The sequence below is a fragment of the Charadrius vociferus genome, unplaced genomic scaffold, assembly GCF_000708025.1.
Source record: "Charadrius vociferus isolate BGI_N301 unplaced genomic scaffold, ASM70802v2 scaffold55, whole genome shotgun sequence".
Classification (NCBI taxonomy): domain Eukaryota; kingdom Metazoa; phylum Chordata; class Aves; order Charadriiformes; family Charadriidae; genus Charadrius; species Charadrius vociferus.
This window is the reverse complement of record NW_009648444.1, coordinates 4360354-4385392: the sequence shown is the minus strand read 5'-3', so window position 1 is coordinate 4385392 and position 25039 is coordinate 4360354. Positions and strand designations below refer to the sequence as shown.

The following is a 25039-nucleotide window of genomic DNA, read 5'->3' as shown; positions in this document are numbered from 1 at the left end:
GCCAGTGCTAGTTAGTCTTTGGCTCCAGAGTCACACACAGCCATCGAAGGTGGCAGGCAGTCTGCAGGGAAAACTGGGCTCCCTTCACAAGAGCACTGCCTTCTCTTTGATGTACAGGAGACATTAGGAATACTTGAACACCTGCGTAACCACTGTTCATCCTTGTTCTTTCACATAGCCGGAGAGAATGCATGAAGTAAGAGAAGGGTACAATAGCTGCATCTTACCTTGCAGCCTCCAAGAATAAGAGAAGACATACAAAATAGCAGAACATGAGGTCCTGCCTCTGCTGCATTACACTGCATCCCATTTCATATCTACTGCTGGCAGCTGTGACTGAGGCTGTCAGGGTGCTGCTCTGCAGTGAGCATGCTAGAGGCTGTTCTGTCAGTGGGGCTACACGGCTCTCCATAGACTTCTCTGTAACAAAGATGTGTCACAACCTTCTCAGGGACACAAGGCCACCACAGGCACTATCTAGAAAATTAAAATTGCAGGATTCTCGATATTTTAAAAGTACATATTTGCTAAACAGTCAAGGAAATCCGTCTCTTGGTCTTACCACTGCCACAGTATTTTGATCTTAGTGTTCCCACTTACTTACAGCCCCGCTGTGAAAGTCAGTGTGGAAGACTATTTGGACTGCGGCAGAGAAAACATAACAGATGCCCCACTTGCCCATGTGGTCGCTGAGCTATACATGTCTCGTACATTCCAAAAGGACCATGAAAAACAGGGTGCTGAAAATATATCCTTATGTATTAGCCTTAGCTATGGTACTAGCTTAAGCTGATATTATAAACGAGATTCCAAGCTGTACTTTGCTCAGTCATCTGTGTGAGTACTGACTGAATAATCTGTTTCCTGACCAGGTGAAGGAAACAATGAACAGGATATACCACCAGAATCATAAAGTCCACGAAAAGACAGTACGAACCACTGCAGCTGCTATTATCTTAAACAGTAACCCATCCTACATGGAAGTGAAAAACATCCTGCTCTCCATTGGTGAACTGTCCCTGGAAATGAACAAGTACATGCTCTCCATGATCCAAGATATACTTCACTTTGAAATGCCTTCAAGGTACATTAAGTTCAGTATAAATAAATACAGCTCATCCTTACTCCTTTGCAGAAACCCAACGAACACACACAGGTTCTCCTGAATTACTACTGTAAAAATTAAGGACAGTATAAAAGGACACCTGACTTTTGTGCCACTTTTAAGTATTGATATTTTAGAATAAATCTCTGCATTTCAATTACCTTCATTTAATAGCTAGTCACATTTTCAGAAGTGCAAATAAGAATTAGGCATCTAACTTGCATTACTGTAAGAAATGTCATCTGTTGGTCTTAATTCTGTCAGTGGGACCCTTGCTTTTATATTTTAAGAACCAGTGAACCAGAAAAATTTTAAACATCATAGCACTAGAACGAAAATAATCAAAAGATCTCTTCCTCTCAACGCTATTAATTTTCAAGCAAGACCTTTGCTTGCCATTCTACCTATGTCTGCAAAGAGTAGCTGAAATAGGAAAGGAGCCTCCGGGTTAGGGCAGATTTTTAGTGGGAAAATGTGAGTGGTTTGAAGACCTTCTTTCCTACTGGGAAATTCACCCTCTCTCAAATCTGATATTTCTACGGAATAGTAAGATATTTGGTACCATAACATTTTTGTGTCTCTGTGTGTTTGTTTGTTTTGAAATGCCACAGCAAAACAGTGCGGCAAGTTCTGAAGGACATGCGTGCTCATAACTATGATCGCTTCGCCAAGATGGGCTCTTCTTCTGCCTACTCTGGCTATATTACACGTATGTAACCATGAAACTGCCTTTTAACCCTGTTTGTATTCCCAGAGATTTGATTAATCCACTAGTTTAGTCACAGGTACTTTCTTTCTTTTTTAATTAAGGTGGTCCTGATGTATCATCCACATACAGCCTTGACATCCTCTATTCAGGCTCTGGCATTTTAAGGAGAAGTAACATGAACATCCACGTTTTTGATAGAAACGCTGAACTTCATGCCAGCCAGGTAACTGCCACACTGTGTATAAAAACTAAGCCAGTATGTAGTCCTCTTCTTATAGCTTCTAAAGCAATTCAGCTAATGCCGAAGACCATAAGATTTGCTGCACTGGGCAGAGAACAAGCCAATAACAGGGAAAAAAGAAACCCACAATAGTCAATGAGGCACATATTTGCCCTAAGTGAAAGACAAGTGTTTTCTTATGTATCATGTATCAAGTTCTGTCTCTGGTTAAAGCCTATGCTGTTTATCTCATGTTATCAATAGAAGCTTTGTGAGCTTGTAAAGTTAAGCCTGTGTTTCAGGTATAACATAGAATGGAAATAAAAGGAGTAGATTAAATGTACAAATCAAGAGATTTAAATGAGATGCCTCCATTCTGGCCCTTTCTTAATGTTGGCAAGTACCTTCAATATTATAATCCTCCTGAATTTCTGCAAGGCAAAAATTGTGCAGTGGAACATCTTTGGTTTTCCTCCCAAATGTCTGTGGAAAGTAGTCATATGAATATAGAAAAATTTGTTTGAAAGAAAAGTAGGTTCAGGATTGTGAGCTGCATGTGGGCAAATTCTGCCTGCATCTAAAGGAAAAAAAACCCACATGCTGTGAGTTATTTTATTTTCCATTTTTCTAGCTGCTCTACCTTAAGTTCCCTTAAGTCTTAACCTCATACTTTTTCACCTACAACTATGTAAATAAGAGTTGGGCTCTTAGACGTTAAGAAAATGTGTAGGATTGTTAACAGCCTGGATCAGGCAGAGGTTTTTTTTCATTGCTTCTGTATCACTGTTGCTTCTTAGGTGGTGATTGAAGCTCAAGGTCTAGAGTCCATAATAGCTGCAACTCCTGATGAAGGCGAGGAAAACCTGGACTCCTTTGCTGGCATGTCAGCCATTCTGTTCGATGTCCAACTCAGGCCAGTTACATTTTTCCAAGGGTATGGTGATTTAATGTCTAAAATGTTCTCAGCAACTGGAGATCCCATTAACGTGGTGAAAGGACTTATCCTCCTGACAGATTACTCACAGGTACTAATAGCACACCGTTTACTTCTTTTTCTGTCTCTTAAGCACAGATGCTCTCTCCCCCACACTGTTATTGTAGGACATCTTATTTTGTCTCTTTTCAGTGCTGATAAACCTGATCAACTTTACATAGGCTTCTCTTACTATGGCAATAGAAAAATCACAGGTATTAAAAAACAGAAAAAAATTACATGAAAAGCAATCTAGAACAAAGGTGAGAACACATATCATCCTAGATAACAAAGTAACACTGAATAAAAGCAAATCTAATTGAGTTTCCTGTAGAAAACTCATACTGCTATCAGCTATGGCCTCCCCTCCCACTCGTAATACAGTATTGTCCCATGAGACCACTTAAGTTTTCCTCTTCACAAGCTGTCCGGAGACCTTACATCCAATTAGGCAATAACTGCAAGGTACTGAATGAATGAATCACTAGTATTCAAACTTTCCCAGGTAACTAATCTTCAAGGAACAATGCTAAGAGGTCCAGATTTCAAATGCTTATTGTTAGGCAAACCCAGGAATTAAAATGAGGATGGCACGATTTTTATGCAACTGTCACCCCAAATGGTCTGTTAATTTTATGCTTAAACATAGACTCATGTACAAACCTAACTGGCCACACAATGTATTATTGGAGGACTGAAAATCTAGACATCTCTCTGAAAGTGCAGGGCCAGCACTTGTTTTGATATTTTTGTTCTTCCCAAGCAGGGATCTCCTTAGAACTCGTGAATTTAACAGCAGCACTCAGCTCATGAAACATCTGCAGGCTCGAACTTTACTTTTTACTTTTCCCCTTTAATTCTTGGCAAAAGAAAATGCCAAAAGCAGATGATGAGAAAATCCACTCTGATCAAAATTACACAGAAACACCCCCTGCACATGACAGCTGTCCCTGTCCTGAACCCAGCTCAGCCCCTCTATAATGGGGGCTTCCCATGTAGTGCACAAATTGGCGAACTAAAGCTCATTCCAACAATGCTTTACAGTTCACAGGCAGATTATGGGCAAAAACTTTACCATGACCTATTTAACAAACAGACTGCAGAGGTGAGAAAGATAATCATGTCCAGTCTTGAGCATATGAGCATGGTGTTTACAGAACTAAATATTTCCAACTGCTGCGCATGCACCAAGCTCCATACATACCCTGGATGAATCAGCTGTCTGGGCACCCCAAGAGCTCTGTCAGCCAGCAGATTCCCCACTCCTCATCTTTGGAGAAGCTCACGAAAGTCTGGGGCACAACAGGGCTGGGACTGCATACCATTTTTAACAATATCAGGGTGTAATATTTTCAGTCAGTCACTGACTCTCTGGAAGCCTGGGCAGCAGTGTGATGAGATGGGATCCCACCCTGCTTTCTCTCTTGGGTTGCCACTGGCACAGGTGCTGCCTAAGCTCTTTGAGACTCAAGCAACGGACACAACCAAAATTGTGTGTTCACAACCAAAAAGGCACTTGTTCTTACCTCTACACCCCACGAAGGCATTGTTGAAAACAGCTTTAGGCTGAGCTGCCTCTTAATCATGGTGCATCTTTCTAAGAATGGTTTTATAGCTATGTTCCAGGCCAACAGAAACATCAACATGATTTGGGCACTTCCACATAGCCCAGTTAAGCTTCATTAGAAATGCTTTCACCAGTCAAGTTCTTGAACTGTGATTACAACTGTACCAGAAGACACTGTCAGAATAGAAGTATGAATGGCCTAACACTGGAACTGAGGAAAAACAGTGCAAGAGGGCCATAATTAATCTAGTTTCTTAATAGTTGAGTACTACCTCCACTTTCCCTGGCCAGCATGGACGGGCCTTGCCCAGAACATAAGCCCCTTTACAAATTGATACTGTAGACAACCAAGCCAAATGTAGATTTATCTTTTTTCAAAGAATAAAGCCAGGCATGGGAAACAGTGCCCATTCTATGAAGCCAAAACTCAGTGTGCCACAGCTGGCCACAGTGCGATTTCAGAACAGGCGAAAACCCAACATAAGATACAGACAGCGCGGTGGGGATCAAACATCAAAAGGATGGCTTGGAAGCTAAGACTGGAACTTAAAAATGGGGCAATTGATTTGTCAGAAAAGAACTTATGTAATATTTGGGTGACAATTTTTGCATTGGTGCGGCCCAATTTTGAGATAGGTGATTTTTAAATATTAGAAAAGTTCAGCTTCCCCATTGCTGTTTGTAAGGATCATTTTGCACAGAAAGACTTGTACTCAAAGTGCTGTCAAATCTACCAAATAATGCCACACCCCCACACTTCATCCCCCAGAAAATAGCTTCCTTTCATTAACTTTATAACTGTAGTAACCACACTAGGCACATTTTGGAGAGGTGATTTCCAAGTTAATAATGTTGCTTCTAAAGCTTACATTCCTGCCCACCATCTGTAACATCTTTTCTCACATAACTCCGCAAACTGAAATCAGAGTGTATTTTACAGTCGTTGCCAGTTCTCACGCTGTTGTCTGAGGGCTAAGAATAACCTTCCAGGAGCTATAATTCCCTCTATAAAATAAACAGCTCTCATAAAACTGTTTTTGAGACTCCTAAGTCACCTGCATTAAAGTTCAGTGGTGTTAATATTTCTCCTAGGCAACACACCTGCCAGAAGCACAGAGAAATTAAATACTGTATTAATAGGTCAGAGAAACCATTTGAAAGGCAGACCCCAGTGGAAGATAGCCAGTTCCCAAAGAAGTGCCTGTTTCTGTCGTCTCTGCGTTGCATTACAGTAGCCCTGTCAGTGCGGTGCAGAAACTTTTTTGTTATTGAAACATAGCATGTTTCCAACACACGGAAAAACTTCTTTACAGTTAGGGTGACAGAACACTGGAAGAGGCTGCCCAGGGAGGTTGTGGAGTCTCCTTCTCTGGAGATTTTCAAAACCAGCCTGGATGCAGTCCTGAGTAATGTGCTCCAGGCAATCCTGCTTTAGCAGGGGAGTTGGACTAGATGATCTCTAGAGGTCCCTTCCAACTCTGAAAATTCTGTGATTCTGTGATTCAGCATTTTAAACAGTAACAAACTGCCTGTTCTGATCTTTTGGATCACATTTTCCACTGCAAATGACATACAAAGCTTAAAATAGGAAGGGAAAGGAAAATACTGCTCCCGAAGAGGCCAGGTCCCTGTGATTTACACCTCCCATCAGCCTGGATTGGATTTGCACATGAGACGAAGGACAGGACTGAGCTCTAAATAAGGGAATAGATGAGCTCGTAAAACACAAAACAAGTGCTCCTTAGCTTCTCTGCTGGCTTCAGTGACAAAGCTGACTTAATTCTAGGTAGCCTTTAAAGCCTTAAACTGTGCAGCCCTTGCAAACCAAGCCCACTCTAATATTATTAGGTGCAATTTGACAATACATCTAAAAATATCTGCTCTTCTGGTTGTGTGTACATGTCTCTGCCAGAATGTATACTGTTACCTCCTTGCTCATCAAGAGCTACCCACCAATTCAGGCCAAATTAAAAGCAAAGTAAAATAAAGTAAAACAAGCTTTATTTCCACACCTAAATAGCCCAACAAGGAAAGTATTTCTTGCCCCATTGCAGTCAGTAGAAAAACTCCCTTTGATTTCAGAAACACCACAATTCCAACTTGTGATTTTAACTTGTGTGAAAATAAGAAATCAGAGCACAATATGACCACACTTGCTGTGGGCATGCTGGATTTATGAGCCACAGCCAGCCCACTACATTCTTATATTAAATCTGAAACCCACTTCAGCAGCAACAGACTGCCAAGTTGGTTCTGCCAAAAAGATTGTTTCAGAGATTGGTTATTTACCCTAAAAGGTAAAGTAACCATATATAGCCACCATACTTATCCAAGTCCTCAATTGCAGCAGGAAAACTCAGGAAAACTTTAATGCTCTGAATAAAAACCTCCCCAAATGTTGCTCCTTGCTACAGGGATTAGGAAGCCAGACTGTCTCTGCTTGCATCTTTCTTAAATCTTGGGACGGCATTAGCTGGAACCACTGGGCTAATGAATAGCTAGGAAGAGAAAAGAGACTTTTAAAGTGCCTGGGCATCAAAAAAGGAGGAGGGAGTTGAGTATTCACACATCCTACAGATTCCTGCAGCATTACAGGTGCTGAGAATACCTCAGGCACAGAAACCTGGGAGGAGGGTGAAAACCAGCTGGGAGAGAGGAGGAAATGTCCTGTACGTGAGGAATATGATCAAAATTAACTTTCCCCATATTAATGGCTCTTTTAAAACAGTGAGTTAATCCACTGGTTCTTAGGGAAGCAGGACAACTATATAAAGTGAGTTAGATTGCCAGGCTGAGTGAACCTTAAAATCTTGGCTGTGTGTCAAAACTTAAAAGTAATGAACTGCCATGACCCTTAGGGATATTATCACTTCCGAAACAGACTCCACGTGATGGGTTTCCAGTCCAGCCATAGAGGTTTCAAGAAGCCATGAGTACGCTTGATGGAAAATGCATTAAATGCAAATTCACAGTGGCAATTAAGGTGCCCATTAGTTTATGGGTTTGGCCACCCAGCCACTGAAGACGTCATTCCTGCCATACGGTGGGTTCAGAGCCACTATACACTGCACGACTGCTTGCAGCGCTTTGCATCCTACTGCCAGCACGGGGCTGCCTGCCGGTGTGCTAAAGAAGCTACACCACACTGCACCATTGCTGGGGCTCCAACGAGGAGTTTAATCTGACTTAGCTGGAGTGCCAGCAGAGCCTCCACCCTTGCAGCGATACTGCTTGCAGAAATTACGCCAGCTGGCACATAAGGGAGAGGGGAAGGATGCAAGGCACCTCACCTTAGCCTCATCCCATTTTCTAGGGGACAAGGTACATCAGGGGTGTTTTGTCCACCCTTTCAGAAAAGCCACCTATTCCTTTTTGTTCCTGCAAAATGACAAGTGGCATGATCACAATACAAAAGGGAGTGAGGAAACCAGGTCTGCACTCAGTAACGGGGGTTTACCTGTGCTTTCTGATGGCTCTAGGAGATTCAGCTGCAGTCCGGGCCGAGGGCCAGCACGGAGTTCCTAGGCGGCCTGGCCATCGACATCTCAGGAGGGATGGAGTTCAGCCTGTGGTACAGGGAATCCAAAACCAACGTCAAGAACCGGTGAGATACTCCCAGCGCGCGCTATAGCTGTAGAGAGCTCAGGCTCCTGAGCCGCGGTAGTTCTACTGAAAAGAATTTAAATATGAAAGACCTTGTAGATGAGTTACAGGCACAGAAGAACACTTTTACTTCTCTTCTCATTTCCAGCTGGGTAATACCATTTCCCACTGGACTCATCTGAATTTATATACCTTTTCGTGAAGAACAGGCTCCTTTGAGAGCAGTTTTAATGTATGGATCGTAGGACTGTTTGCAGTTTAATTTCCTCTTTCTTGATGTGTTTTGAATTAATTGTAATGCTTGCATTTATTTGCAGGGTAGCCGTGTTTATAGCTGGTAACACTGAGGTGGATTCCTTCTTTGTAAAAACTGGTATGGAAACCACTTTGGAAGTAGAAACGGCATTAGACTTCATCTCCACAGTGCAGTTTTCACAGTACCCATTTTTAGTCTGTATGCAGATGGACAGAGTCGAGTCTCCGTTCAGGTAAGAACTAAGAGCACACAATTTCTGAGGCATCCTTCCAGCCAGCTACTGAATCTAGAACTTTTGGTATTGACAGCCATGAGAGGTTAACAACAGAGGCCGAATTTCAGCCTAATGCAGTCAGGTGCTGCATAGGCTGTTACATACACCGATCTCTCTGCTAACCCATTCTTCCCTGTCCCTGATCCATGAGATTCAGAAAGGACTTTTTGAAGATCACAACTGGCTCTGAATGTGCACTTTAGTCTAATTTTCTAATTTGATTTTGCAAGTAAATTAACTGAAGTGTCAGGACACTCGTCCCTTCGCGTACAATCAGTTCTGATGGTGACCTGAAACTTTGCCAACAGTAGTTCTCTATTACACTGTTGAGAGAGTAAGTGCATAGCCATAAACTAGCTGAAGTGGAAAGTTTTCTTCGTGATCTGCTATTTACTAGTGTCAATAAAAGTACCTCATGTGTTAAGCTCTTGCAACCATCGTGCTCTATCATATTTTATTAAGACACCAACTTTCCTGAAAACTAAACAACTGTGCAGTAGGGTAAAAAAGATGCTTTCCAGTAGCCAAAGAGTAGTAATTGCATTGCCATGTGAGAAGCTGAGTTTACTACTCCCCCCTAATCCCTATTTGCTAAGACCAAAGGGGAACAATGTTCGCCGAGTCTGCGCCAGATTTCCATTTAGGCTTTTCTGATCCAAAAGATGGTAAGCCTAAGAGGAATTAAAGAACTCAAGGATCTCCAGGAAATCCTAAGAAAACAGTATCTGTTGTTCTGCAGATACTAAAACATCTTCTGATTATACCTACAGATTGTGGAAGTGTAATCTCCTCTGTATGTAAAGTGTTCATCTCTAGCTTCACATACAGGGTACAGATTTTGCATACATTTGGTAATGCCAGACCACCATGTTGTGTCTTTACAGGCGTTCCATGACAAAGTATGAAAGTCTCCCATCTGGCAGACGGTACACTGCAAAGAGAGGGAAAGCAGAACTGTTGGCAGGTAATGAATACCCTCTCCATCAAGAGAACTCCAACATGTGCAGGAAGGTTTTCGGCGCCAAGTCTGATTCCTCCAGCAACTGGTTTTGAAACGAGCACCTGAGCTTTTGCTTCCCTGAATCCATGGCTCCCTCAATGACTTAGGCTTGTACGTACCGTCCTAACTTGGAGCTTGATCTTGCACTACTGCAGTTAATGGGAAATTTGCCATTGATTTCAACAGGCCAGGATCAACCTCTCAGTGCGTGCACAGTGTTTACATATTAACCTATATTTAAGACTTTTGTAAAAAAAAAAAAAAAGCTATGGCAAATAAAGACCAATTTGGTATATTCCATGCACTCCCTTAAGGGTGGTGCTAGTTCTTTATTTTTACTTTTTCATGCCAAAAGCAAAAATAACCCATTTTTCTTTCTTGGGGAATACAGAAGTCCATGTTTTTGATGTGCAGTAAGAACAATTATGATGTATAAAGAATGATTATTTATGGATATATTTTAAAGTATTTAGGTGTTTTAGGCCTATGACCAATCCTCATTCAAATAGTCAAGTTCAATTATCATCTAAATGGGACCATGAATCCCTGCTTACTCAGTATTGCCAGTTTACAAAAAAAGCAGGGTTTATTTTACATGAATTTAAAGGGTTTTCCCTTTTTTTAAGCAGACAGAGCCTGATTATTATTATTATTTATCTTTTGGGGTTTTTTATTAACAGCTATAGTTAAATACAATTGATTAAAAATGTGGGGTAACATTTCCAGAAATACTTACGGTTGCCTTAATTCTGTTCCCATTGAAATCAATGGTATAATTTCTGTAGTTATCACCAGGAGCAGAGTTAAGCCAACACTGGTTGTTCTTCGACGTTGCCTCATGAAAATTTGTGTCACTGTGTGTAATCGAGGCAGGTGTATTTCAAAAAATGAGCACCCACTGAGGCCATTCTGAACTATGATGAAGGAAAAGGTCCTGAAAGAAATCCATTTTGAATGCACAGTCTAGCAAAGCCTGTGCAGAGCCAGAACATTGTCTTCTAGGTAAGTTAGGCTCATATTTCAATACCAAAAAGTAATCACTACTCACACAAGTCCTCTAATTAAAATGACTTGTACCTTTTTGCTCGTTCAAGCAGTGTCTTCATAGGAACTGTGTAAAAAAAAAAAAAAAAAAAAAAAGTTTTACATTTACAGCAGCATTGCAGATTAAGAAAGAATATACTTCATCCCAGCTCAGCTGATCTCTGACATGATCCATCTGATTTAATTTTTATAGGACAAGGTACGTGAGTGCTGGTCACAAAAAAAGTAAAATAAAAAGCCAGGAACAATTGTTTTTTTAAAAAAAAAAAACAAAACCCACACAAAACCAGGCAGGAAAAACTCTTAGATTGTTATGAAAAAAAATGTATTATGAGAATAAAAAAACTTCAAAATTCTTGTGTGTTGTAAAAAAACAAGAGTGCAGAAATCTGCAAAAATCAAACTATCAATGGGATGAAACAGTCTGCTTGTTGTCTTTCCTGAAAATGCTGACATACTTCTAGTCAAAGCATAAATAAAACAGGTAAAAATACAGTGTGAAAAAATTGTTTTGTTTACAGTCTTGGCTTTCATCTGTTACCTTCTGGGTTGGGAAAGCCTCTTGTTGGGGAGGGAATGGTGTTGATAGAGGCAAGAGGAACCCTTTAATTTACCACCACATAGGAACCAATAATGTAAGTTTTACACCCACTTGTCCTGGGCTCCCCCTCTAATCAGGAGACAGAGGTATCTCCAGAGGGTGGTGTGGACCCCAAGCAGGATGCACCACATGCTGGAGGTGCCTGCCCAAATTGTTTGGAGAGGTAAGACCTAGGTGTCCCTCTTCAGTGTTGACACTTACCAGAGATAAGGCCAAAGCGATACCAACCCTGCTGGCTGTGGTACCACCCTGTAAAATAACATGGCCAGCACTGCCAGCAAACCTGCTCCTGATCCTCAGCCTTAAATGCCCTCTTTCACTCCTCTGCTGAAGATTTCATGCAACATCCCATCCCCAGGCGTTCCTCCTCCCTCAACAAGGGGCAGTTTCTCCTTCCTCCCTTCCAAACCTCCCCTCCTTCTCCCCAAACACAGTCCTCCTCCTTGCAGCAAGGCTCCCACAAAGCTGTCTCTTCCCCTCAATATCCACACGCAAAGTCTGCACCCTCTATTTTGTAGACATTGTTTGATACCTCCACTACGGTTTTAGGAACTGAAACTGAAGACAAGCTTTTACATTTGTTATTACTACGTGCTGTTTGTGTCATATAAAACAAAAATAAGATCAGAGCTAAGTATTCACACACCTAGAAAGAGGCAGTCTCCTCCTGCAGTGATCTGACACCCTAATTATAGAAGGTGGACAAAGAGCGGCACAAAGACATAGCTATCATCACTATTTCACTCGTAGAGAATTGAGATAACAACAGATGATGACCTCAACTCCACATCCTAATTTGCATCAACAGCCTGCCAGGCTCACCCATGACTTCACAACCCAAAATCAGAATAAAAAGGTTATAGATAATGCAATTTGTACCTGTATGATCTGTGTCTGCTATCAGCAACCCACTGCAAGGCTTACCCACTCCCAAATTTATCAAATCTAAGAACCTTCTGAATGCATGCCTGTAAAACGGGGCCCTTTGGCACATAAAAATAATGTAACATCAGTACTCACTTTTAAAAAAGCAAATTTATCAAATCTAAGAACCTTCTGAGTGCGTGCCTGTAAAACGGGGCCCTTTGGCAAATAAAAATAATGTAACATAAAACATTTTCCAATTACGAAAGATAATCTGGCTATTGCGCAGTATCGAGCCAAGGACGCCAGGTTTGCTCCTCTTTCACGTGAAACACACAGGTCTGTTTAACATAAAATACATCAGGTCTCCCAGAGATACTGACCTGTGTGTTTCACTTCTTCATTTACTCATCAAGCCCTGGCACAGCTCGTTAAGGAAGATCATGTGCCCATCCACACTATTGAAAACTGGTCTTTCAGAATGGGGCAACCAGCCTGTAAGGGCAATTTTGGGGCTTCCACAGCTTTGACAACATCCCTTGAAACTAAATCAAGCAGGGCCTCTGAGGCCTGCGTTGCTCCTTCAGAAGCGATACGTGTCCTCGCGGATACCCCCTGGTATCGCAGCAGTACACTTGCTTCTGAAGCCATCTGACCCTAACAGCTGGACTTAATGGGGATTCCAGAGGGGGTTTAGTCCAACAGCTGGGTAATGGAAGGCCACGGCTTCCTTACGTGGGCTCCATAGATACAGAAACAACAAAACTGACAATCTTCTAAAAATAAGGTGACATTAATACATTGCTTAAGCCTTCATTTGAAGTGAAAACACACTTAGGAATACAACCAAAGCAAACACTATCAGCGTTTATCAAACTGGGGGTGGGGTAGGGTGGGGTGTTAAATACGCAATGTACATCTTTAATAATGGCTATTATGTATGCTTTTAAATAGTCAGTAATGGTAGCAATTAGCAATTAAACAATAATTCATATGTGAAGTTTAGAGAAGTAAAGAAATGCTCAGTTCTTTCTAATTGGAAGCCACAAGAAGAACAGTGCAAAGGTAATTCAGCTAAGCCCAGAAAGCAATCCACTTGCAAAAGAGATGCTGAAACTTTCACCTTCAAGTTTCAAGGAGTGTTCTTTTTTATGAGTATTTCTCATATAGTCTTTAAAAAATATTCAAATTCCAGGATTCAGTTTATCACTCCACTCCTAAACATGTTCTGGTACAGAAAACAGAGGGGAATACAAAGCTTAATGGTTTGGAAGGCAGATCTCCTCACGAGGTTATTAATTCAGCCTGCAGTACAGGTTAGCAGATATGAGGACTAAACATCATTATTTTTGTAACACTTAACCATAAATAACTGCTGGTAAAATGCAGTCTTTCCTACCAATAATGGATACCAAGCAGAGCTGCGTGGGTGTAAATCAGCATGACCTCAGAGCAGCCTGCAGTCACGCTGCCAGCGTCTTCCTTTCCCTGTGTTAGCGGGAACAAGATCATAATTTTAATTATTTTACTTTTAATAAAACTAATTGGTACTTGGTGAAAGGTGCTAAGGTTAATCCACGCACAACAACTTGTAAAATACTTAGCCCAGATTTCCGATGAATACAGGTTACTTATAAAGTGGAGTCTGACTTATTGAGAGCATCTGGTAGAGAATTTCTCTGGCTACACAGAGTAGAAGGAACAGCAGTCCTTAAGTACAGATACATTTCAGGAGTTACAAGCCCATATAATGCACACTGCAATTGTACCTTAGAGCACAGGAGGCTTTGTTAAAAATAGCAAAATAAACAGAAGTCCTGGTTGAGCAAGGTTTTGAACCCCATTTTTGGCTTGAACTGGGTGCCTTGGCCAGCAGAGGTCAATGGAAAGCGGGGCAGTGGCCGAGCTGGGCTGGCAGGCACTGTTCTACATTACCGGGTTGGAATTTGGCAACTAGATGATAGGTACCTCAAAAATAAACCAGCTGGATAGACTAGGGATACAGTTTGGGTTTGGCAAGCGGATTACTTGCTCTCAATAGCAACAATCCAAGATGGCAGCAATTCTAAAATAGGAGTTTTTTCTTTTGTTTTTTCTTTTCTGTTTGTTTGGTTTTGTTTTATTTTTTGTTTTTTTTGTTTTAAGTGCTTTGTTTTATCCTGGATACCTTGCTTAGGCATCAAGGAATTATCTGCTTCTCATTTTGCTTTGTTCGTATTCCTCTGACAAAAAGTGCTGCATCTCTACCTTTTGGTCTTGTCATTCCTACCAGTGATGTTTTAAAGACTATTTAGAAACTCATAGATTTTCACCACCAATCCTTGAAAATCTCAGACATATTTCACCCGATTTTTTGTTTTAATTTAAGGTATCATAAGAAATGCTCTCACTTTCATTTCAGTGGATTCTTGTAGCATAAGGCATGTTGCTGTTGGACAAAGGCTGGCTGCCAGAGTGAGCCCCTTAGGGAAAGGTTAGAGTTCACATCTCTCAGCATATTTAATTTTGCCCCTTCTTTTGTAGAGGTGTCAGCTTAAAAGGTCCATCTATCATGAGAAACCACCATTGCTGTGGACCTCTGTGACAAGCTCTTCACTCAAATCAGCCTCCAGGAGCTCTTCTTGGAGAAAGCAAAGGATAAGTTCCCAAATTTTCCTGTTGACAACCCCAGATCTCTACAATTTCAGAGTCCTCAAGTTTGAACAAAGTGATCTACAGCCTTTCTTTCCACTCTACAGACCCACTATTAATTTGGTTCTGTTCTGGTCATCCTTTGATCTCCTGCTGGCTCCTCTTGAGCCTGTGTGGCTGTGCTCTCCCCGGTTCATTCTCCTCTTTTCCCAATTCTTATTTTCAATATCTATTCTCCTTCTTCTCTTAAGTCTTTTGGGTCTGCCAATTAATCCATTTGCATCTCTGTATAGGACTCACTAACTATACATTGACAGAGAAGTCACTGATGACATCTATCCTCAGTGCAACACTAAGGTACAAATTTCAAAGAATCCAGAAAGAGAGAGAGAGAGAGAGTGTCACAAACACCAAACCACTGTTTTACCGGTAAACTTGTGCTCCCAGCAAGGTAGGAAGACCATTTAGCCATGTCTTAGAATGGTACGGCAAACTCACAGTAGATGTCTTCATACTGTATTACCTGCAGATAAATAATGAGGTGGGAATCTCTTTTCCTTTAAGCATCTAGGGCACATGATTAAAAGGAAGACCATTATAATGTGCCACTTATGTATTGAAAACTGAGAAGTGAAAGCGTTCTTTTAAATTGCAAAACTAATTTTTTAGTTTTCAAGTCCACTTTGTGGTTTTTTTGGTGTTTGACTCGTGCTTTTTTAAACGTTTGAACTTAGCATCAGAAAGCTACTCAGTCTCCACTAGTGTAGAAGGAACACAAGAAAGCAGCAAAAGCTTTTTCCTAGCAATAATCTGAGCAATACTGCTATCCACTAATAAAGTGATCCTATTTTGGGTCGTACCACAATATTAGACAATGAAAATAGCATAGAGAATAAGCAGAGAAAAAAAAAAGTTATTCACCCCACCGATTGCTCTCTCTGAACACATTACAACAAAGATGCAGTTCTTTGGATACCCAAACCCATCTTTGGATGTCTTTGGTATATTTGGATAACCAAACCCATATACAAGTCAAAGTTAGTCCACTGAAACCAGGGAGTTCTTTTTTCATTGAAGTTATATCTGGGGAAAAAAAAAAAATAATCAGAGAGAGTCAAACGAAGCAATGCCCCCAACTTCCCTTTGTCTTAAGAGGGCAGAATAAAGAGTGAGATCAGGTCAGAAGAGACTTACAATGCTGAAGCAAACCTGGGGAGACTCTGAGTGTGGGGTTTTGGATCTGCTCTCCGGTGAAATCTTTTCTTCTGTTACCGTTTACACGTTCAACTAAGTAACACCTCTGTTATCACTTGTTCTGCACAACAGCGAAGGTAACTTCACAAACATACGACCAAGCAGCGAATGGCAGGCTTACTTGCAGTGTGTCTTTTACTGAAAAATACATTTTATTTATCATAACATTCAAAAAAAACCCAAAAAACCCAACATGATACAAATGCTAACTCATTCAGTTACAAACTTTGGTACTCGGCGGTTTCAGACAGTCCATTCTCACGTGGTCGTGACGTACTGAAGCATTCCCGATGCGCAACACGCTGCTAGTGCAATTCTCAGAGCGACTCCGCTGTGCTTCAATCCCAGGCTCACAGCATCCTGCAGCAGGATCACTTCGGGCTTCGGCTACGCACTTGCCACAGTGTCGTCTACATTGAGAGCAGCTCAAAGAGTCCATTTTTCTCTAGTTATATAACTTCTTTTTTAATTTTTTCCCTCACAGGCAACAATCATCAACACAATGCGTTCACGGCATTTTCCCCTTTGCCTTATAGCCCACCGCTCTCTCATCAGACATACCACCCACATCCTCTTAACAATCATTATCCTTACCTCACATTTGCACTTTTAAATATCTTTACAATGATAACCCCCACCCCTTAAAAAAAGGGGGGGAGGGAAAGAACAGAGAAAAAAGAAGAAGAAAAAAAAAAAAAAAACAGAAAAAGAGAAAAAAACCACAAGCCTTTTAAAAGTAGTGTATGTGTTCTCAGGTAGCCACAGGTTAATGGTAATTTATAAGCATAAGGAATAACACTTTGGCCGTCAACACTAGAGAGTAAAGGCAGCTTTGAATGCAGACAAGAAAAACAACCACACAACCCATAAATACATTTTAAATCATTCATCAAGTGATTCACCAGGGATTAAATTTAACTGAGTGAAACCGACCCTGCGACAAAACACCAGAACACCATTCGTGCATCACTCCAGTCCCGCTGAAACTTTTCATTGGATCCTGACCTAAAACGTGGGGCCGTGGCTGGCCGGCTGTTGCAGACCCCGAACCCTGAGGGCAGGGCTGGGAGGGAACTCGAGTGGTGCGTAGGATTTTGCCCTGCTTTGCACGCGGGGTGAATCTCAGCTGTAACGTACTACGACTGCACCGTGAAACATATAATACTAGCAGCTTGTGAACCCTGACACGGAGGGCTTGACTCTAATCCAAGATACGTGGTTACACATCACCCCATCAGCTGGAGAAATTCACCACTGGGTATACATGGAGGAGCACCATATTACCGGATTTTTTTCTGGCGACCTTTCATGGCACTATCTGCTGGGTCCGGCTGGACTAAAGCCCAGAGCTCCGGTTTTATACATATAAAGTGAAGAACCCAAGGACTTGGGTCTGCACGGCACTCAGCGCTCGGGGCCAAGTTCAGCAAAGCATTGTGTTGGTGGGTAAAAAAATAAAACCCAAAGAGCCATCACTTCCACTGAAGTTCCCAGGAATCTGCTTAGATATTGGGAGTTAGAGATGCATGTGAAGGCTTTGCTGGACCGGGTCTGCGAAGCGAAGCTCCTTACAAAACTGACCCCTTGATGCAAACACGGAGTCTCTTTAGTAATAGACAAAATTAAGCAAACACTGTTTGACATTATAATTGACACATTCCACTGAAGAAATCTCCCCTGAGAAAATAAATAGCTGTTGGTATTGCCTCATTTCATGGCTTTCATCTCCACAGGCAGTTAAAAAAAGCCCTGCAAAATTTTCCTCCAACAAATATATGTTGAAATCCTGGGCGCTTTGTTTTCTATACATTTTTTTTTTCCTTTCAAGTACACTGGGTGAAACTGTAAACCCTGAGTTTGTGTGTGCAAGCCTATATCTTGTAAACGGCAACGTGAAAGTTCGCTCCAAGCACCGATATAGGAAAAGATAGGACAAAACATTTTTAAACAGAGATGCTAGTATTATAATGTACGTACCGTGCACATGTATGTCACAGTGGACGATCTACTCTGGTACCTGCACTGTCCTGCAGTCCGAAGTACTGTTTCGTTTAACACCGATACTCTACTCGTAACGCGTATGGACTGATCGGTCATGAAAACGGTGAAGCAGCATTCATTTTCTTTAAGAGGCATTCAGCCCGAATCCCGGTAGGAAGTTAAAGCTTGTAACTGTAAACCCTACAAGCAAAGAGCACGGGGATTAAGCTTACAAGCTATATGCTCTAGCCAGGCACGCCAAGCTCTTTAAAAAGGTTAGAATAGTATTTTTTCATTGGATTTCCACAATGATGAAGATATGTGGGAAGATACATATTAAATCACTCACTATCTGTATACTTGCAGTGCATTTCATCCTGAGGGCAATTTCAATTTGTGCCTGTAAACAAATAAATTGCATTGAAATAGAACCTCACACATATGGTTAAAGACAGTTGCAGCTGATTTTTCTGTATCTTGTGAGTTACTCAGGACAATGAATACCTGGGGCTTTCTTTAAGCATGGGAAACTCTGAAACCCTGCTGAAAGCCAACACTCAAGTACAGACTTTTGGGTTTTGCATTTAGATTTTAAATTTCCAACCTGTTACCTCAAGAAAGCTCTATGCTAAATAATTAAGGCTTGATCTTACGTTTATTGGCTTCGCAAAGTGCTTCACTGAACTGAAATTTTGGTCAGGGAACACACTATTGTGGTTTAGTTTTACTGTCATGATAACAATCCTCTTTTGCTGAGACAAACTGGTTGCTGGCAACAAAAGAATCAGTTTAAGCAGAGTTCGACATATGGATGTATATATCACTGCATTTCAAGTAATCTTATTTTATATTTTCTTGTTTAAAAGAGAAGTATTTTCTTAGCAAATACAGATAGTGAGGATGTTGCCCTCATACACCTGCCAAACAACAGCTAAAGAAATAACTACATATTATTCTGGCTGTAACATTAAACTCCTCTCACAGGGGAATCACTAAGATTATGTTTTCAGCAATGTTGCAATTTAAGGAAGACTAGAGTGCAGTCTTATAGAAAAATAAATGCTGTCCTCTCCTTTAGAATCATGATCTAAAAATATTACATTCAATTTCTGGCTTTCCAGTATTTAAACACTGTCATAATTAAGGCAATTTGTGATGTTCAACGCAGCGCAGAGGAGCAAACAAAACCCAAAAGCAGTCAAATGTGTTTTCTGACATTTATACAATCCGTTTTGAACCATGCCAAAAAATAAACACTAAAGATAATCCCAACACTACAGATCTCTCCGTTTGCAATCCCAAGTGCAGAAGTACAGAGTACAAAATAGACATCGGATCGCAAATTCTCACCCAAACCTATGGGGAAGACCCTCATCTATTGCAATGGGAGAGAGCTGAGGGCTTTATTCTTTTTTTTTAAAGAGTTGCAGGGCTGCACTGGATCATCACAACATCTTCCAGGGACCTGGACGAAGCCGTGTCGATCCACACCGAAACACTGCTGACTTTACACCCTGCGTTTTACAAACAGCTGTAGTGGCGCTACTGCCGGTAGCCACCAGCACAGGGGCAACACATAAGGCTGCAGATTGGCTTCAATATAAAAACAACTTTGCAGAAAATAATGCAGTAATTCAGTGTCGCTTGCATAATTAAATGTACACGTACGCCAAAACTGGAGGGTATTTAGGAGAAAACAAGAAACTTACACACTTGTTTTGTGTGATGAAGCAAAAAAAAAAAAAGAGAGAAAACTGTAGAAGCAGTTTTTAGGATGAATGTTTAGAGTTACCAAGTGTATCTCAGATTAAAGGAGTGTGATTCTTCTTCCTCATCCCTGTAACAAAAAAAACCAACAAAAAGTAAAGCATCATTAATAAAAAGTAGATTGTTAGAGAGCTGCCACAACCATTCGAGCAATCTTTAGTACTCCAGAGAAGTGCACAGTATCGCCTTCGCTGTCATGCTATTCTTGCTACTAATTTCCTAAGCTACTGCCAAGAATCACACAATAGCATCCGACTTTTTAAACTCAGTCAGTGTTCAGGCAGCCTGATTTTTGAGCAGAACCAATCCCTGCTGCTTGAGGTGTGAAACGTGCGGTGCCATACAACTCTGCAGTTCCCCATGGACTGGTCCTGGGGAACCCCACAGACATAGGTAGACAGAGGGCAAAGCATTCCATCCGGGATTTAAGCGATCCATCCAGAAGTTAAACACCTGAGCACTTCACTTACAAACGCAGCATCCGGCATGGTGTACACAAGCAAAAGTGAAACAACCTGCAATGCTGTGCTCCAAGATTTGTGGAGTTAAGACTTAAATACTGGCCCAGGAAAGCATTGCCAGAAGAGTAATTAAGCTCACACTTAACTTTCATTGGTGTCAATGTTAAGCGGTATTTCATAGAATCATAGAATGTTTTGGGTTGGAAGGGACCTTGAAGATCACCTGGTTCCAATCCCCCTGCCATGGGCAGGGCCACCTCCCACCAGACCAGGTTGCTCAAAGCCCCATCCAGCCTGGCCTTGAACACCTCCAGGGATGGGGCAGCCACAGCTTCTCTGGGCAGCCTGTTCCAGTGCCTCACCACCCTCAGAGTGAAAACTTTCTTCCTGATACCTAATCTAAATCTCCCCTCTTCCAGTTTGAAGCCATTCCCCCTCGTCCTATTGCTGTATGACCTCGTAAAAAGTCCCTCTCCAGCTTTCTTGTAGGCCCCCTTAAATGTTTCCTCAGTAGCTACGGATTTGAACACAAGCTCATGCCTACTTCCATTCATAGACTGATTTACTAGATCAAATCCTAAAGCCCTTTTAGTTCTGGGAATATTCCTGTATTTCCCACTAAAATTGGACGGGTGCTTTACTAAATTCTCAGTGAAGGTATCAGCATAAGTACTGCATATTTCACTGTAAGCTGACTTTTTGACTTAATGTAGAATATACATTTTGCTGAATAGGGCACAACTAAAACAGTTAAAAACCAGCAATTTATGAGCCTTTAAAAAAATCATTCATATATGCTATCCACACAAAATTACTTTTAAAGGCAGGCATAGATTGACTGATGGCAGTAGGAAGAAACACAACTAGTAAGTACATTTGCATGCTTTGGTGAAAGAACTGCACACATTTGCCTGAGCCTACTTTCACCACAAAAATAAAAGCCCCGTATATTCCTGTAACTATGTGGTGGCTTCATTTAGGCACATGTGTGAACAGAGAAAGGAGAAATACCCTTGTGGTATTGGCACTACAACTTACTACAGTTACTTTCTACTTTGCTACACATTATTTTCTCATTTATTTGCCTAAAACAAGGCATAAGCTCCCCAGAGTATATTGTGGAAACAGATATGAAAATTAAAAAGACAGTCATTCTGGCTGGGAACAAGCTCCCTCCAGGCAGACTGTTTGCTACAGGTCGGTGCTGTCTGGATACAGATGCAGGCAGATATAACAAGTTTACTAGAACTGAAAACTAGCATCATTTTTTTTCCATATGAAGGAAGAAGTGCAGCAAGAAAATCCAGGCAAGACCTATGTCGCTAGAAGCTCACCAGCTACTGTGAACAAAGAGAAGGGAAGAAAGTGACCTCATTATATCTCCCAGAAACATGTACGTACTCTCTAATATTTGCTGCATATCAAAAATCCAAGAATTGTTCAGAAACTGCACCTTTTATCTTGGATTTTGCCAGCATCCAAATTGATATCCCATTTTATCCCATTGACTATGCAGAAAAGAGCACCAGCCACAGAAAGAAGTGCTGGAAGAGCAGCAGATGTGCAGGGGATTCGGTGCTGACAGCACAACGGGCATCATACCACCACCAAAGTGTCAAGTCAGCTCTGTCACGCTGATCTCCAAGAGGTGACAGAGACCAAGATGGAGCAGACCTTGACATGGTGACACAGTTTGCAAATGAACATGTGAAAAAGATATGAGTAAAGAAGGAACAAAGAGATTATATACAGTGCAGAAAGAAATACAGGAGTGGAAAGAAAGAGCATTCATTCAGCTTATTTTGGCTAGTAAAAAAAAAAAAGAGACCTTGAAAGGACAGTATTTTATTCAAACCTCATGCTCATGTGATGAAATCTGGCTGTTTTAAAATCCATTTTAGGATCTGCACAGCATTGTTGCAATCAAAAAAACCCTTGATCTGATGTGAAAGCAATTGGAATGAAAAAATGATCAACAGTTCACCTTCTGATTCTTATGAAATTATATTCCTGTTCTTGTTAGGGAAAAACACTACACCAAGCAAACACACATGTTTAATTAGGAAGAGAAAGACAAAAGAGATACAGGGAAAAAAAAGGCGAAACAAAAAAAAAAGCAGATAATGAAAGAAGAGAAAAAAAATATCTACAGGGACATGAAATGTAGGTGAATGAAAATGCTGAGCAGGTATAAGGACAGAACAGAATGATGGGGAGAAAGCTATAGATGCGATTCCCCTCTAGCATATACTGTATTTTTCACTGAGAGCTATATGAATAACCAGTCTGATGACAAGCTAAACCCGTCTTGCAGCACACAGTTAAAATGATCTGTTTTACTGACTTTCAGAACAGGTCAAGGGAAAAAAAAACCCACATCGCATCCGTTATACACCAGCAGGATACCTACCTACCTCAGCAGGTCTGAGACTGCAGAGAGGGGGCATGCCTGTCTGTATTAGACAACATGCATCTTGGCATCACGAATGGTAAAAGATGAAAGTCTTCAAACTGCTGAATGACCTTCTGTAATGAGTACAAAAGTTTCTGCATCATCGATGCAGCTTTCACACCTGCCTTGCAACAGTAGAGCTCTGACATCATGCAAAAAAGCGGAGCATCGATACAGTTAACGTCACCAATAAGAACGAAGGATTTGCCAAGAGCATCACCTGCGGCAGGGGTACAGCAGGCACTGTAGGCACGCTGCCTGCCTGGCATAGCGGGATAACCCCCTGGGAAACGAGGGGTGAATCACACCAGGAAATACGATGGGTTTGACTTAAAGAGTGAAATGAGATCGAGAAACTAGGGCTTTTTGTTTAAATAGTTGCTGTAATATAGAAATATCCTTTTCAAAAACAGTGAGTGTCCAAACTGAAGACTCACATATAACTGATTCCTCATGCCAGCAACCTGAATCCAGCCTTAGGAGCAAACAGAAAAATCAAATACCTTTTGCCATTTTATCTAGATACTCTTCAGTTTAGTCTTCAGTTTTGAAGACTTCACTGACAAGATCAAGCCGAGTAGCACGGCAGAGCTCAACTTAAATTGGTACTTCGCCTATCCTGACGGACCTCATAAGGGGCAATGATAACAACTTCATTTCTGCCCAGGATGAAAGAATGGCATTTCCAAGACAAAATATTTACAAGCAGAGAAGTAAGCATATAAATCATTTCAGTAAGGCTTCATTCAACAAATAATCTACTACACTGTAATAGATGATGCAAATTAAAAGAACTACAGGAGCAAAACAAGAGAACACAAACACTGCAAGAAAAAAATTGCCCTCAAGCACGCGACCAAATAAAACTCAGCACAAACTGGTGACAAACCCAAATCTCTGACTGTCGCTGCTGTTTCTCTTTGCCTCTTGATATACCCCAACAACAAACTCCATGAGTCTTCTGCAAGCCACGGAAGACTTTGGTAGCTCTGCCCAATCCTGCACTTGATAAAGATGAGCCATGTGTTTTAATACAGGAGACAAAAGGTGCAGCAACACCTACCCTGATGGCACTTTCTTAATAATCCAGGTATTTTAAAACAAAATGTCATCATTCCTTTGTTATTTTGTGCAAGACATGCTACACCCTGTTTTTGATGTGTGCTGTATGCCCAGCCCTGTGCCCTTCTCCTTGCTCCAGACCAAACATTCAATGTTCCCACACGTGCATCCCCAAATTTGGAGGCTGGCTCTGGGTTACATCCCGAGGTAACCAGACGCTGGTGAGACTGAGGCGGGCCGAGCTCAGAGTAGCCGTGTGAAATTGTGATTTGCAGACTTCACTGGAGTTCTCCTGCAGTGCAGGCAGCTGTGGGCGCCCCTGTCCAGAGCCCCATGGCATCGGAGGAACATGCCGGCATCTACCCCATGCATCCTGTTCCCTCTTCCCACTTACAAGAAGTACCCAAAATCAGGGTCTGCCTCCATCAGACGCCTCTCCCACTCTTCCCAAAGATAGGGAGAAGCAGGGATTCAGGGCAGAGACAAGCGCTCTCCTCCCCTTGGGACGTGAGGAATCAGGGATGCGCTGCCAAGGCAGAGGGGTTGTTTCATGGCTTGCAGGGTCGGTCCAAAGGAGGTGCCCAGCAGGAGTCCCCTCACCGGGAGCAAGGGGACCCCACTGAGACAGGCCCCCCCACACACATGAAGCTGTGCAAAGATGGGCTGTGTGATGAGCAACTACTGTGCTTCTACTGAAACTGCCTCTGGGCCAAAACAAGGGGTTAACTACCTGCTCTGGGGGACACTGAACTGCACCGTCATGTATGCATAACCTTTGCATTTCTACCTTAGGGCGATATTTTAAGTCCTGCTGAGGGCCTACCCGAGGCCCCTGTACCCATTACTTTCCCGCCTCGAGGAGAAGCTGTGGCACAGCTCTCATTTGGTGGATAACCCAGTTGGCCCCTAACCATCACTGGTGACCACCATGCCTAACAGCCTGCACCAACTCACCTCTGCGCTTCACCGGTGCTCCACCACGAAGCGCATGGTGGTGCCGTCAAAGGATGGTGGCGCGACAATCCGTGGGCCGGTGGCTGGCGCCGTGATGCTGATGACTGGCTTCGCCTCGGCTGCCCCGCGCCGTGGTGGCGGCGGGCCCTTGCCTGTGGCCACATAGTAGGGGCTTTCGGCGAAAGTCGCCTCTGCTGCTGCTGGGCTGCCGGGCTCGGCCGGGGCGCTGGCATCGCTGCCCGGGTGGGATAGCGGGCGCGGC

The 25039-nt window shown here is 42.0% G+C and overlaps 1 protein-coding gene across 1 annotated transcript in view; it reads left to right on the top strand.

Annotated features, from left to right (window-relative positions):
- Positions 1–10000, top strand: part of MTTP (microsomal triglyceride transfer protein) — a 28450-nt gene extending 18450 nt beyond the window's left edge. Inside the window, exons 12-18 of the mRNA XM_009885512.1 lie at positions 873–1084; positions 1717–1814; positions 1916–2037; positions 2832–3059; positions 8054–8178; positions 8495–8665; positions 9592–10000. Of these exons, the coding sequence (XP_009883814.1) occupies positions 873–1084; positions 1717–1814; positions 1916–2037; positions 2832–3059; positions 8054–8178; positions 8495–8665; positions 9592–9760 (1125 nt within the window). The 3' untranslated portion in view covers positions 9761–10000. The remainder of the gene's footprint in view (positions 1–872; positions 1085–1716; positions 1815–1915; positions 2038–2831; positions 3060–8053; positions 8179–8494; positions 8666–9591) is intronic.
- Positions 10001–25039: the final 15039 nt, after the last annotated feature.